At 37.0% G+C, this 16,358-nt stretch overlaps 2 protein-coding genes across 6 annotated transcripts in view; one reads left to right on the top strand and one right to left on the bottom strand.

Annotated features, from left to right (window-relative positions):
- LOC123874672 overlaps positions 1–15,915 on the bottom strand; it is a 132,974-nt gene extending 117,059 nt beyond the window's left edge. For all 4 annotated transcript variants that reach the window (XM_045920186.1, XM_045920179.1, XM_045920212.1 and 1 more), the window contains exon 1: positions 15,739–15,915. The gene's annotated coding sequence lies outside the window, so the exon portion shown is untranslated. The remainder of the gene's footprint in view (positions 1–15,738) is intronic.
- On the top strand, positions 6,484–10,801 carry LOC123874794 (proteasome subunit beta type-2-like). Of its 2 annotated transcripts, none has more exons than XM_045920295.1 (4): positions 6,484–6,675; positions 9,001–9,194; positions 9,459–9,621; positions 10,593–10,801. In XM_045920295.1, exons 1-4 carry the CDS (start codon positions 6,567–6,569, stop codon positions 10,754–10,756), a joined length of 630 nt encoding a protein of 209 aa, XP_045776251.1. In that variant the 5' UTR covers positions 6,484–6,566; the 3' UTR covers positions 10,757–10,801. The 2 variants fall into 2 exon arrangements, with proteins under 2 accessions (XP_045776251.1, XP_045776261.1); XM_045920305.1 differs by lacking the exon at positions 6,484–6,675 and adding an exon at positions 7,140–7,199.
- Positions 15,916–16,358: the final 443 nt, after the last annotated feature.

The following is a 16,358-nucleotide window of genomic DNA, read 5'->3' on the forward strand; positions in this document are numbered from 1 at the left end:
CACAGTTTTGTATAAATTGTAATGCTTCCTAACAAATAAAGCCGCCTCCATTATATAGATTGAAGGTACTGTCAGGATTTTTTTGTTTAGAAAGTGCGGTCTACAGCTATCGCGTGGTTTTATGTTGACAAGGATGCGGATACATTTTTTTTGCAGGATGAAGATATCCTCTGCATTGGTGCTTTCCCCCCAGAGGATTATACCATATCGGATCCACGAATATGCGTATGCGTAGTAGGCGGAAAGTGCAGTTTCGTAATTTGTATTTGCTTTCAGTACGCTGAGAGCATACACAAATCGCGAAAGCTTTACGCTTAGGTTGTGAACATGGCACTTCCAGTCCAGGTGAGTATCGATAGTGAGGCCGAGAAGAGTAAAGTCACTAACTTCTTGAATTTTTATGTTATTTGCAAGTAATTTGAGGTTTAGTGGATGTTTCTTTAGTATGACGCAAAGCGTTTCGTGCACGTAGCTACTTACAGGAATCAATGTTTTGGTTAGCAGTTATGTCTCAGCCACATTAACGGCCATCAACGCAATGTTCAACAGCGTTTCCCGTTAAATGTAGATATAGCCACGATCAACGTACAACGGCATTCACAATGCCGTTTGGCGTTACACGATTTCAACCCCAATTCAATTGGCATTAGACGTTAACCGTTCAAGTGTGGCCACTCAGTTTAACGTGTTGATTATCACGATAATTATGGCGTTGTTGGGCATTGGTGTTAACCTTAATGTGGCCCGAGCATAAGAAATTCTTATTACGGAACACTGCTTGTCCAAGAAAAAATTAAACTTGTCCGGTTTTTTATGAGAAAAACAACTTTTATGTACCCGCTAGAGCTACCGGTGAAAGACATCCGATAATACTTACTTATTTGGCATATTATACGAATTAATTTCATTATGTCACTTGTCAGAAAGTTATATAAGTGCTATGAATAAGCGCTTGGTTTTATAATAACAGAAAAATATTATACATTTCAATTATAATCATTTCATACACACATCTACATTTTTACTTACTACCTAATTAAAAAAATTTATCTTAATACCTACTCATACTTATTCATTTCTTAATAATTCTAAGTAGGTCATCTAATATATTAAAAGTTAATTATATTATTAAACCTAAGTTTTGCGTTCGTGCGTTGTTCATTCGTATGAGTTAAAACTTTGTAGAGTTTTTGCTAGAACTTCCGTGAAGATTTCTGATATTAATTAATACCTCAAACATAGGCGAGTCACATAATTTTATTGCAAAGCATGGTCAGATCGGCTGGAAAAATTACAATTTAGTATAAGTAAAAAACTTAGTATAAGTTACTATGTAATCCCATCAAAAACATAACATGTACAAAAATCCAAGTCTCGCAACGTACCTAGTTCTTCTACCGCAAAAAGTTATGAGATCTAACATAAAACCAAGTCGGTTAATTTATTCAGTACCCATAATATGAGAGCAGCCAGCCTACAAATTTGTCACAAATCATTACCTAATTAAAACATTTCATAGTGACCGTATCGACATAAGATATTTTTATTTCTTTAATAAATATAATGACTTGGCAATTGCACAGCAACATAACCACGTAAGAATAATTTTAATCAAATATTTTCATAGTCCTAGTTGAACATAGCGCTAGCTGGGCGCATATTTACACAAACATAAAAAGTGCTTACAGCGCTAACATTAAGCAGATTTAGTTGTATGTAGTTTCTATCGCCGTGTGCAATTGCCAAGTCATTATATTTATTAAAGAAATAAAAATATCTTATGTCGATACGGTCACTATGAAATGTTTTAATTAGGTAATGATTTGTGACAAATTTGTAGGCTGGCTGCTCTCATATTATGGGTACTGAATAAATTAACCGACTTGGTTTTATGTTAGATCTCATAACTTTTTGCGGTAGAAGAACTAGGTACGTTGCGAGACTTGGATTTTTGTACATGTTATGTTTTTGATGGGATCTCATTTCTTTTTGTAGGTAGGTAACCATCCTTTTTTCTTTTCGGGTACCATATTTTCTTGTGCGTCAGTTACGGATTCTAATAATAGTGTTGTATATTTTGAAGGGTCAAAAGTCCTAATTGCGTGAGAATGAAATTTAACCTAAGGACTTCTTGCTTGTGGGATAAGTCAGGATTTCTATCTCAAATAAATCAGGTCGCATGTACCTGTGTAAACAAACAATATTCTTGTGTTATTAAATAACATGAACTATTCTCGATTTTAATCATTCCAACACTCACTTATGGCACATTGAACACACTAGCTTAACGTAACTAAATAAACCTAACCTACCCTACCTAGGCCGCCTCCAACCACCCCTTATAGCGACACCCATACCAACCATCTAACCTAGTTACTTTAACCTCAATACTTATAATTTATCATATAAGCTTAATATCTAATACTTCCCAACGTACAGCTACTGGAACACAGGATATCACTCTATTACGTCACAGAATTTAGACTATGGGGGTTTTAAAATCTTGACGCACAGTAGTGTATCAGTCATTTAATTTAACGATTATTGAGTATAGTCCATTTTAAAAACACCAAAATAATAAAACTTCGACTACGCGAACTTTTTGGTATTGATTTCACAATTATTTTACTACAGTATTATTTTATAAGATAACACCACAATCCGGGAAAATAATACAACGCAAGCTCTTTCGTAGAGTTCACAAACTCGTCTATTTTACTTAAAACTTGGTACTACTAACTAACAATAGAATTATATTTTATGAGTACCAAATGTTCATCAGAGGTAGCCCATAAATGGACCTCGACGTTTAGGGCTGCCAACCATACTTTATAATAACGTATGTTACTTTATTTCGGGCAAACGTAACATAGGTATGAGAGCAATAATTTTTTTTTTGCTTATTTTGGCTTTCCACCAGTTGTTGATTGTTGCAGTAAATTTTTCTACTACACTTTTCCAAATTAAATCCAAATAAATGCTGTATAATAAGTGGCGGGATGAAATTAAGTTTAATCTTAAACTCAACAAGAACAGATTGTTTGCATATCTTGGAATTTAAAGATGCTGTTAATGAGGTCCCGATTATTAATAACGTCATTTCTAATGTGCCGTGGTTTATATAACAATATTCCAAAGTACTTTGTTTTGAAACCATTGTATTGTCATTTAAATATTGCTTTTTTAGTACAGCCACATAGCTTTATGCCATAAGTCCATAATATTGGCATCAGGACTTGGTAATATAATAAAAAATTTGACTGTGTATTGGCAAACAAGACCATCTACCAAGTAATCACAATACATCATAAATAAAATAAATAAATACTTCTTATTCTTATTCTTATTATATTTTTCTAAGTTCATTACTAACGTGAGTTTTTTCACCTTAGTATTTTGTATCCTTATATGAAATCGGGTGATATTTAAGAAAAGAAAATATATTTAATAGGTGGCAACTGGCAACCCTACTAACATATCACATCTGGCAAAATTGACAAATAACTCTAAACGACTGAGTCTGTAAAAACAATGCATAGCATTGATTGAAAAGAAACAAGCTTTTTTTCCGAAGACCGAATGCCAACAGGACCCTTTTACCTTTTACTAAGCTCCCGCCGTCCGCCTGTCCGTCTGTCTGTCAGTGGGCTGTATCTCATGAAATGTAGAAGGTAGATAATTGAAATTTTGAAAGATTGTGTATTTATATTGCCGCTATAACAGTAAATAATGAAAATAAAATAAATAAAGGGGGCCTCTATACAAGAAATGTGATATTTTTAAAGCGTCTCTTTTGTTTTTTAAACCAAAATACCTATTTAAAAAGTACATAATTTTCAATTTTGTGCGATGGTATGGAACCCTTTGTGTGCGACTCCGACTCGCGCTTTCTATTGTAGCGTATAAGTTGCTTTCGAAGTAAATATACCATATTCTGTACCATATTAGTACTCAGTAATAGGGTTCATTATTGTCTATTTCAAATATGCCATACCTACTCCCACTGCCTACCTGCTCTGTAAAAGGGTCCATTATTATTTTCTGTTTTCAAATACACCATATTATTACTATGTAATAGGGTTCATTATTGTCTATTTTCAAATATACCTTTTTATTACTTTGTAGTAGGGTTCATTATTGTCTATTTTCAAGTAAGATAGGCGCTTAAGTTATTCGAAATTCACTGCAAATGTAACTTTGTAATCACGCAAGTTTGCAATCTTTTTATATAGGTTTACAAAGTTACTTATGCAGTAATAATTAAAAATAAGTATATCTTGAAAACGGGACTGAAATTCAGGTATTTTTAAATTTTTCCTTGCTTTATACTCTAAACACTTACTGTGTGCAAAATTTGAAACTTGTAGGTCTGCTAGAAGTACCTTAGAATTTTGATGATCGGTGAGTGTGTCACTTACATAATCAAGGAACTTTGACTTGTAATAGTTCTTAAACTACTGGTTCAAATTAAATGTAATTTGGGCATATACCTGGTTTTACTATGTCCTCTTGGTCACTGAAAATTCAGACTTCTAGCTTTATCTGCAACGAAGTTACAGGGGGGTGGAAAGCGACACGAATGGGTTCGAGAAAAGGATGGTACGGTGTGCTATAGCTCGACTTGGCCGGTGGCACTACCGTGCCCCCAGATAGGTACTATGTAATAAGGTGTTCTTATTGTCCTAATGAATAGAATATAGTAAACAATGCGCAACCCCACTGTCCCAGTTACCACATGTGTCGTCGCACACCTACGGACATTTGCATTAATTAAGAGGGCTCTCTCCGTCACTCGCTCCATACAAACTTAGTTCGTCTCTCATTCGAATACTAACCAATCATACTCAATGGAATTTTGGAGAAACGTTCCGGGCACTAATATCTATGCCTGTGGTTTTCCAGATTTCCGTTAAAATATTCGGTTTCAAAGTTACGCGGTCTTAAAAAAATTCATACAAATCTTTGAGCCCCAGTAATTTTAAAACTACATATTTTAAGAAAAATCTAGAACACCACAGGCACAGAATTAGTTTCTAGAATATGTCTGCAAAATATCATCAACTTTGGTTGCTTAATATTCAAATGAAATTGGGACTACGATTGTATGCAGTAAGTGACGGAGAGATCCCTGTTAACGTGTTAACTGTAAACCTACACATTTTACACGCAATTCAGAAAATCTGCAGTGCCTGTGTGACCATGTTATTATTTTCAGTAAAGCGGGATTTACATCACGAAATCAGTAATACGAAATTAGTTTCACGACATTTAATTTCATTATCAAATGCACGTGTAATTCTAATTTCGTAACACACGCATCTTATTTCGTAACGCATCCATTACGAAATTAAACGTTTAACGGGCTTATTGATGATGAAATTAATGTCGTGAAACTAATTTCGTGAAAAGTTAAATGAAGCATGTCTGAAAGTTCTTTCTCAAAGGGGTTTTGAAGCCTGCCAATCTACAATTGCCAAGCGTGGTGGAACTATAGCCTGAACCCTTCGCATTCTGAGAGAAGACCGGTGCTAGTGAGTGAGTGCAGTTGAGATGATGATTATGCAGTGATTATGATACTCTATGTCTTTTTTTTTAATTTAAATTATTGACATCAGCACGGAGTAGAAAATATAAAGCTGGTTATCTGTGGTCATAAGACTGTTCTCTTTGCTATTTGAATTTGAATAAATATTTTATGATTAGCTAAATACCAAATTTTCTTCGTGAAACCTCATCTATGTCCCGTATTTCAGTACACGTAACTTGGTCGCCCATTAGGGCCTCTATTCATTAAACTAAAGTACGAAAGTCCACACAATACCTAAACTTATAAAGTAACCCCTTTAAGCCATTACAGCCCGTGTTACAAGAAACATAAGGGATACAATGTATCACACAGGTTGGTAAATCAATTCGTGGGCTAGGTGTTAACGTGAAAAATGATAACAAGAGCTAATATTGACATCGCATACTAGAGAAATTGTGTCGTAACGAGTAACGAGGTATGTAGATATCGTAAAAGTATGAACTCTGAAGATTAGGTAAGCCTTTTGCCAACGAACTCTATCTAGTACAAGACGGCATATTCCGAAAAAAAAAATTTGGATGTACCCTAGTAAAACTAGTACATATTTTACTTATTAACACCCCTCTTTTCGGAACTTAAAAAAGATGTCCAAGCTTGGCTCACTCCAAGTGCCCCGAGAAAATGCATTTCTACGGCTGTACTTCCATTTGCCGGTTCCCGGGTAATTTTAACGTAGACTCTACTCTCTCTTTGCTATAAAATATTATTTTAATGCAAATGTTACATTTTCTCCACTATTCCTGAAAATATAAGGTGGGTATATAACCTGGTTTGCGTTATCTGTAATTTATATTGTCTGTCCTGTCAACTATAATATTATTTACTGTCAACTTTAACCAAGACATTTTTGAAATTTTTAAAGCGTTTATTTTTTTGAACGAATTTTTAACTTTTGAACCAATTTTGTTTTATTTTGAATGGAAATTTTGTAGCTTTATTATATTTTTATAGCTTTTTGTTTGTTAAATAGTAGAGTAGAATGTCTGAGAAACTGGCGATCCAATGCCTGTTTGGGATGCAGTGCAGGGACTTTGCGATTATAGCGGCGGATCAGATGAACACCCAAAGCATCCTGATTATGAAAGACGGTGATTATTAAGATCTATTTTAGTATTTACCTATACTATCGTGAATAATACTCACTACGAATCATTAACCCCCGACCCAAAAAGAGAGGTGTTATAAGTTTGATGTGTGTATCTGTGTATCTGTCTGTGGCATCGTAGCTCCTAAACCATTGAACCGATTTCAATTTAGTTTTTTTTGTTTGAAAGGTGGCTTGATCGAGAGTGTTCTTAGCTATAATCCAAGAAAATCGGTTCAGCTGTTTCAAAGTTATCAGCTCTTTTCTAGTTACTGTAACCTTCACTTGTCGGGAGTATTATAAATTTTTAATATACACTTGTTTATGAATATGATATTATGTACAAGGTAGTATAGGTAGGCCTAAGGTAGCCCCATTTTTCTTTGAGTTCACATCACCATAGCCTGATTTGAAAAATCATCGATTCAGGATAAAACTGACAGTTCCGTCACTCTGGTTCACTCTGGTCAAGTGGACGCCGCCACTTCAAGTCCGCTGCAAACTTGACGGTGACGGTGTATGGCTAGGGTAAGTCAGTCGAAGCAAAGGAGGGAGATAACGAGCGAAGCGAGCTGCTATTTCTCTAGCAAAACGAAATTTGAGCTGAAAAGGCGACGAATCGAGTTTTTTGAGTCTAGGTATAGGTCAGATAAGATTGCGTGGAGCCAGGAGATCAAAAAAACTTTTGACCGACGTCGTTCGTCAAAACTAGTTTCGCCTTCTTTTCGAGTTAAAAGCATTGATTTAAATAACTAATATATATAGTCTATGGTGACTTCGTCTATGTTGGTGTTAGCTGGCCGGCGCGCTCTGCCTTTTTGGAGTGTTTTTTTTTGTTAAAACCATCGATGGTTAAAACTGACTGGAAAGCGCTCTAAGGGGGTGTCGTGCGTATGTCGGCGAGCGCCGGCACAGACGGGGTCCATACTTGTATAGTTTAACTAACTTGTTACAAATAACTACAAATTTGACATTGGTTAATCTTTTAAAGCCAGATGAGAGAGAAAAAAAAAGTCTATGGTTAAAAGTAATTATGATCGGATTTAAGAGTTTTGGCTGTAACATAAATTACAAGATTCGAAATAAAGAGGCCCGGAAGAGTCAAAACTATTTCAACCCATATGATTTGATTATGATAATCACAATAGTCTATAGTAAGCGACCGGAAAATGTTAATTGTTTCTTAATGTTAATGATGGTACCCTTATGTATATGTAGGTATTGTACGCTTTCATTTAACCTCAAAATAGCATATATCAACTATTTTAATTTCACCTATGTGCATTGTATGCTGACCTACCCCTATGTAATAAGTTTCGTATTGATTAATAGAAACTAGATGACGATGGTAAGATGCGGTTCTTAAAAATCCCGTTGGAACTGTTTGATTTTCCGGGTAAAATGTTGCCCATGTCCGTCTCCGTGATCTAAGCTATCTCTGTATCAAATAGATGAAGCCCGCTATTTTTTTGTCGTGGATTAAAGTTTAAAAAAAATATAGCTTATGTCCATCTTTGAGATGCAAGCTGTCTATGTACCAAATTTCGTCAAAATCGGTTAAATGGATGGACAATGATCTTAGTTCTCCTATGGAATTATTCGTTTCGAATCATTTCTTTCAGAGGAACTCCTAACAGAAGCGATTTAACAGTGTAGGTACACGTTTCGGCGCTAAATTCAGGTTATAGGTCTTCTGTGCATAGGAGAGGTCATATTCTGCCAAAGCCAAATCAATCAGCATCAAATTATCTCTTCACCTAACTGATAAGCCAAAGTTATTCCGCAATTAGAATGCCGGTGATAAGATCAATGTCGCCCCGTGACCTTGCGGGGTTGCCTCGCTCCCATTGCACTGTTTGCAGATTGTATGTAAATGTTGACACAGCTGATTTTTATACTTGACAATTAGGTATTGAGCTATTTGTTTATCCTTGTCTGGGCTAGGGCCCTTTTCTGAATAGTCGGTGCAGCAGCGGTGCGACATAAGCACGCTCGGATGTCGAAAACATACCTTTAACGTTTACTTTCGCACATTATCATCATCACCAGACTGTGGATGTACACTGTTGGACGTACTCGTAGGCCTTCTCTAAAGAGCGCCACCACACCCAATCTTCAGCCTTCCTCATCCAGCCACTTCACACACTTTCGCACAATATGTCTGTAGAAAATTATGCAGAAACGAGAGATTTTCAACTTCCTTTACTAATGCAACATTAAAATTAACCACATTAGTGTGTCCAGCTCGGTTAAATACTGAGCAGTTACTGGAGAAAATTATAGTAGAATATTGATAAGCCTTTAATGGTGGTAACGTTTTCGCCAACAGATATGGACAAACTGTACAAGATATCCGACAATATGGTGTTAGGACTTAACGGCGATGTGGGAGACATGAACCAGTTCAACCAGTTCATCACCAGCAACCTGGGCTTGTATAAGCTTAGAAACAACTACCAACTCGACACGCCCGCTGTGGCGCACTTCATCAGGAAGAACTTGTCTGATGTGCTCGGTGCAGGGGTAAGAAGGTCTAACATAATATAATGTTTGGGTCTTGGAGTGAACGATGAAATGAAAGCGATTGGTTGACATCATGATGATATTTTCGGTACTTCATGCTGAAATCCTTTGGTTGTAGAACTCTTATTATCTGAACCTGTTGTTCGCGGGCTACGATACTATCAGCTGTACATGATGGACTAGCTTGCCTTGGCGGCATGTTATATTTTGTTGAAATGATAATGATTCGTTTTGGTACTTTATGCTGAAACTCTTTTGTTGTAGAACCCTTACTATCTGAACCTGTTGGTCGCGAGCTACGACGAGCAGTCAGGTCCGAAGTTGTACACGATTGACTGGCTCGCGAGCTGCCACAAGATGCAGTTCGCGGCGCACGGACTGGGCGGCATATTCGCTTTGAGCATTATGGACCGATATTATAATCTAGGTTCCTCTTACATTATTTTGTGTCTGGCGGCTACCTCGAGGAGAGGATGCTGAGGAGAACCAAAGTCAAATCCTTCAATAAGAAGGTAGCCTCAGAAGTGCAGGTGTTTAGCAGAAAAAACCTATGCATTTTAGTGCGAGCTATAACGCAGTCTCTACTCACGGACCTTCCGGCTTCAACGGCCATCGCCTTTACGACAGGCATGGCCTGCCCACTGCTACTTCAGCTTGCTAATAGTTTGGGCTACATCAGTGGCCTTGGTTCTCCGGCAGATCTCCTCATTTCGGATCTTATCCCTCAGGGAAACTCCTAACATATCCCTCTCCATAGCTCGCTGAGCAACTCGCCCCGCTCTAATACATAAACGTAGCCTCCATCAACCTAGGGCAACACATCATACACCCTGAGGAAACTACTCTGATTCCGGTCAGGAAATTGCTGTTGTGTCTAGTGGCTACAAGTTTTGACTAAGAACAGCTATAAAGTGGCAGCGATCACAATTAATGGATCGAAGATGATCAAAGTGATACAGGGTTTTATTTTATTCAGATTCAAGTTAGCCCTTAACTGCAATCTCACCTGGTGGTAAGTGATGATGCAGTCTAAGATGGAAGCTGGCTAACCTGGAAAAAGTATGACAGTTTTCATCAAACTCATACTCCTTCGGTTTCTACACAGCATTGAACCGGAGCGCTAAATTCAAAAGCACTTGTAAAAGTTTATTTGAATAAAAATCTATTCTATTCTATTCTGAATCGCTTGGCGGCACCGCTTTGTCGGTAGGGTGGTAACTAGCCACAGCCGAAGCCTCCCATGAAACCAGACCAGACGTTTAGGAATTATAAAATTCCAAACCCCTGCCGGATCCAGAGTCTCCCACTTATAAGACCAGGGAGGCTATCCAAGAACCTGCATAGTTCCAAAGAATAAGAAGAAGAAGAACACATGCTAACTTTTAAACATCTCAACAGATCTAACGGAATCGGAAGCTCACAAAGTGATGTTGATGTGCGTGCGGGAGATGCAACAGAGGCTGTTGATTAATTTGCCTAACTTCCGAGTAAAGACAGTCTCTAGGCTCGGCGTCAAAACACTGCCTGACATCAATTCGACGATGTGGTCGCAAAAAGAATAAACATTAGATTTCTAAATTATATTTTACTAGCTGATGCCCGCAGCTTCGCCCGCGTGGATCTAGGTTTTTTAAAATCCCGTGGGAACTTTTTGGTTTTCCGGGATAAATAGTAGCCTATGTGTTAATCCAGGCTATATTCTACTTCCATTCTGAATTTCAGCCTAATCGGTCTAGTAGTTTTTGCGTGAAAGAGTAACAAACATACACACACACATACACACACACACACACACACACACACATACACACACACACACACACACACACACATACACACAAACTTTCGCCTTTATAATATTAGTGTGACTAGCTAATGCCCGCAGTTTCGCCCGCGTGGATCTAGGTTTTTTAAAATCCCGTGGGAACTCTTTGGTTTTCCGAGATAAAATGTAGCCTGTGCCCGTCCTCTAAACATCAAAAGCGGTTAAACTGTTGGACCGTGAAAAGTTAGCAGACAGACATACTTTCGCATTTATAATTTCAAAAAATGGTCTTTGGCTGCTGACTTGACATGGTTCCACGAGAGTGCCATTCTTTAGTCTGCTTCAATGTATATATTAGTAATGGATTAGAATATAATTAGGTAATGTCATATCTACCGACTCCGGATATATTATAGCCGTATGCAAGTGCTCTAATATCAATTGACACTAATATTTTAATAAATCTATAAGTAGTAACTTAATCTATAGTGCGTGTTCACTTTCAAACCCGTTTTACTTTCGTTGATTGAGAGTTGATTGGTGGGTATCAAGTATTAACTATTGTTTGCATAACCCATACCTACCAAGGGAACCAATCAATCAAATGTAACCAAACCGTGCAATTCATTGACTCTCAACTAGCAGGCAGCAATCAATTTGATCTCTCTTAATCCGGCCCAGAGTTACGACACTTAATTGATACAAGATCACTCCTCAGTGGCTATTTAGGGATCCGTACCTCAAAAGGAAAAAAGAAACCCTTGTAGGATCACTTTGTTGTCTCTCTGCTTGTTTGTCCGTCTGTCCGTCGCGTCTGTTGAAAAAACCTATACTTGCCGATGACCTAATAGAATCATGGAATTTGGCAAGTAGGTAGGTAATTAAGGTCACAGCACCACCAAAAATTTTTGTGAACCAGCTGGTTTTTTAAGAAGATCTCAGTGCAGGGCACGGATCCAGCTCTCAAAAAAAAGTTGTGCAGGTCACAGCCATCCGAAACTCTACCAAGTCCTAGTAGGAGTATGAACTCGCATATGATTGATATACTAAATGCATTCATACAAAGGAGATGTTTACAAAATTGATATAATATGACGCTTTGCTCAAGATTTTGTACAATTTATAGTTCCATACACCTCCGAACACTGAACACGATTATTATAGACTACTAGCTGATACCCGCGACTTCGTTCGCGTGGATGTAGGTTTTTTTTTAAAATTCCCGTGGGAACTCTTGGATTTTCCGGGATAAAAAGTAGCCTATGTGCTAATACAGGGTATAATCTATCTCTATTCTAAATTTCAGCCCAATCCGTCCAGTACTTTTTGCGTGAAGGAGTAACAAACATACACACACACACACACACACACACACACACATACAAACTTTCTTCTTTATAATATTAGTGTGATGAAGGTGTGACGTCAAAGTCTATTGGTTGTGGATATGCCCATCGTGCCCAGTGGTAGTCCTCTCTAATATGAACGTGGGGGAAATTGCAGATGTTATAGGCGTTGCTGAGAGTTTGATGTGTAGAGCAAGATGTACAAGATGGTACATTGTGTACAGACACAGGCTCAGCGCGTCACCGCAGATAACGTTCCGTACACGATTCCCTCATTATCACTGACAAGAAAATACCTAGCATCTTTTACGTCATTCAGCCTATGCATGCATAGATATAGGCTAGAATATGTTAATAATATGACTTACTAGCTGACGCCCGCGACTTCGTCCGCGTGGATTTAGGTTTTTCGAAATCCCGTGGGAACTCTTTGGTTTTCCGGGATAAAAAGTAGGTTATGTGCTAATCCAGGATATTATCTATCTCCATTCTAAATTTCAGCCAAATCCGTCCAGTAGTTTTTGCGTGAAGGAGTAACAAACACACACACACATACACACACACACACACACACACACACATACAAACTTTCGCCTTTATAATATTAGTGTGATTTAGTGCGAGAATACGAGAGATATGACTAACCCATCAAATCCAAGGCGAGTGAAAATCCACCACCACACAAAATTGCTTCATTTTCATTCAAATATTATGTAAGGTAGAATCAGAAACAATTTGGGGAAGGCCGTGATACCAAAGGAACAAAAAAAATCAGCCAAGTGCGTGGTTCCGTACTTGGGTATTTTTTCCGACATTTTGCACGATAAATCAAAAACAATTATGCATAAAAATAAAACAAAATCTGTCTTATAATGTACAGTTAAAACCCTTTCATATGATATCCCATTTGGTATAGTTATCTTACTATGAAAATGGAAAACAATAATTATTTGTTTATGAACACATTTTAATTTTTCTTTTGGGATGTAAACACAAATTCGGATTTTTTTCTTCTACTTGTGCTAAGTATAAGACTTACCTATCTATCAAATTTCATGACTCTGGGACAACGGAAAGTACCCTATAAGTTTTGATTCCCTTGACGAATCTTAAGTTGAGTCTGACAAAGACGTGATCCTGGAAAGGTTCCTTTTTTTCTATGGAGAAAAACCTAAAATTTAAATATGATACTTTGTGCATCATTTTCATAGTTATATTCTTGGAGCTTTGTAACATAGCGCATAGTTCACAAAACATACTAACTAATTACATTGTTAGGATTTTTAGGAAAAAAATCAATCACAAAAAAATTATGAACAACTATATTCGAGAAGGTTTATTACACAGTAGTACATATAACCAGTTTAACAGTTATAATCATCGATGTGTTATAATATCATTCATTGACTAATCGGAAAAAAGTTGCTTAGAATATTTTTTTGTATTTTAAGCATTTTACGCATAACCGCGCCTGCTATTGTATGCGTCGATTAACAACATTTACATAATTGAATCGAACTTTGATAGACATAGTAGAATAATATTGGTTAGTTAAAGTTTGGAAAATACTCTAAACAAGTTGTTTTAAAGCATAATTGACAAAGTTTTTAGTTATTAGGTTATTTGATTTATCGTGCAAAATGTCAAAAAAATATTATCCGAGTGCGGAACCCTTCGGTGCGCGAGTCTGACTTGCACTTGGCCGGTTTTTTTAGTTTGGTCCTAATTATTTAGAAACATGGTCTATTCAGTTTCATGAATTGTGCTGTGTTGGCACAACTAAAAGCTTCACAACAAAATTCCCACGTTTTGTGGTGATAGGTAATTCAAAAACGACTTTATGATATTTTTATGACGACAGATAGGCCATAAAACAAGTTGTTTAAAAGCTCAGTAAGTAATTTTACTTTTTAGTTGACCCTACGTAGCATTTTGCTTTTGGAATTTCCCACGTTTTTTGGCGATAACTCAAAAACTAAATACTTTTTGCCTAACCACTCTGTTTAGAAAATATAGGCGGAGATGAAAAGCAAGCTGGATTAGCTATTTTAATCTCGTGATCTAAGGTTTAAAAGAACCTTCTGAAAGGAAACTATAAAACAATACGAGGAAATTTAAAATTAAGGATAAGTTTCGAGGAAAACTATGATCGTCTTTGCTTATCCATTTTCCTATTAAATAAAGTTTTGCAGTTTATTCCCGCAACATATCGTTGGCGCGAATGTAGGTGTATGCAATTACTTAAAGCTTTTTTTTTTTCAGATACAAGTTAGCCCTTGAGTGCAATCTTACCTGGTGGTAAGTGATGAAAAAGTCTAAGATGGAAGCGGGCTAACCTGGATGGGGTATGGCAGTTTTTTTGAAACCCATACCCCTTTGGTTTCTAGACGGCATCGTACCGGTACGCTAAAAGGCTTGGCGGCACGGCTTTGCCGGTAGGGTGGTAACTGGTAACTAGCCACGGCCGAAGCCTCTCACCAGTCTTATCTAATCCGTAATTACTAATAGCCTAGCCTTATCAAATTAGTAATTACTGTACAAATCATGCCCGCGTGGAATGGTGCCAAAAATACTGGCTACATTTCCGCGCTGGTCAGCCAGGCTGATTCTTTGCGCAAAAAATGAGCCAGCCCTTCTGTCACCAGATGAGGCTATAATAAGTTTTTAAGTTCTTTGCCCAAAACCCTTTCTCTTCATAGAGAGACTCAAAATGTCTAGTTTCTAAACCCAGCGGTATAGGGTACCTGTCCACTGAAGCGGAGACGTGCTCAGTAGACTAACTAGATTCTTAAGAGGTGACGTGATAAAATTGCGTCGTTTCTGTGGAATCTATTGGTCTACTGAAAACGTCTCCGCTTCACTCCGTTACACTCCGCTTTAGTGGACAGATCAGTCAGTCAGTTTATTCTATAAATACTAATGTGATTTGTGCGCCATCTAGATAGGATGGTACGTTGCGTTGATGGCATATTGCTACTATGTCAGAATCCTTTACGCAAGTGCCGAAAACAACTGTACAAACATTCAACACAATCGAATTAAATGAATCGTTGATCCGAACGCGTAAGTAACGAACAAACAGACACACATTAAGTAGTTTTTATAAGTAGGCTATGGGTAAAGTATAATTTTTCTTATCAGAGCAAATATAATAATTAATTCGTTCAACCTTAAACCGCCTCGTGATTCGTGTCACTTACCATCACGTGAAATCTTAGTCTAGCACATGATAGCACAAAATTTGCAATGCAAAAATAATTTAAGTAGGTATAGTTACTGCGCATTCGAAACTATTTAAACTTACAATTTCCATATTATGTTCTTATACTTATTTACTTTAATACTTGTGTACTTACTTCATTCTTTAAACAGATACATTACATAAGTGTAGGTAAACCCTTACTTTAACGAAACAAATTAAGTTACTCCTTACCAATATAAAAGTCAGTTAAGCACTTGACACAAACACATATAAACTGTTTAAAGTTATGTATTTCCAACCTCGACACATTAAACGTTATTACATAAGTCACAGTTTTCAAGCCACATAGGTTATGTTTTAAGGCTTTATTTATGAAAATGAAAGTAAAGACGCGGGCGCACGCTACAATGCGCAAACGCAATGACAAGAAGGCTGTTATCACGAGAATCAAGTGGTATTAGGGTGGCCAAAGATTTTGAAATTTTTGGGACAGTCCTAGTCATTGTTGAAAGTCTGAACTTACACACTATATTTTATCCCATTTTTATCCACTAACATGTTGGCCCCTGAATACGAACATGGTAAGTGACTGACACAGTCACAGGACTGACTAACTGACTGATCTATTAACTCATAGCTTAAACCACTAAGGTTCTAAACATGAAATTTTGGTAGTAGATTCCAGTAAGACACTTACTTTATAAATATTTTATTCGCGATGATAGTTTTACATGAAAATCTCTTATTTTTCAATTTATACTTAATCATGCAAATTATTTATTAATGGTCAAATTGAGACGTAAGGACCCTTCATGATTTTTGGAAATTCAAGGGGGTAATATCGGAAAGTT

The sequence above is a fragment of the Maniola jurtina genome, chromosome 2, assembly GCF_905333055.1.
Source record: "Maniola jurtina chromosome 2, ilManJurt1.1, whole genome shotgun sequence".
Taxonomy (NCBI): domain Eukaryota; kingdom Metazoa; phylum Arthropoda; class Insecta; order Lepidoptera; family Nymphalidae; genus Maniola; species Maniola jurtina.

Excerpts from the sequence above, each read along its gene's own strand:
- LOC123874794 (XM_045920295.1), top strand. The coding sequence starts at position 6,567 with ATGTCTGAGAAACTGGCGATCCAATGCCTGTTTGGGATGCAGTGCAGG. Across the intron at positions 6,676-9,000 it reads CATCCTGATTATGAAAGACG|ATATGGACAAACTGTACAAG; the intron begins GTGATTATTAAG and ends TTTCGCCAACAG. Across the intron at positions 9,622-10,592 it reads GGACCGATATTATAATCTAG|ATCTAACGGAATCGGAAGCT; the intron begins GTTCCTCTTACA and ends ACATCTCAACAG.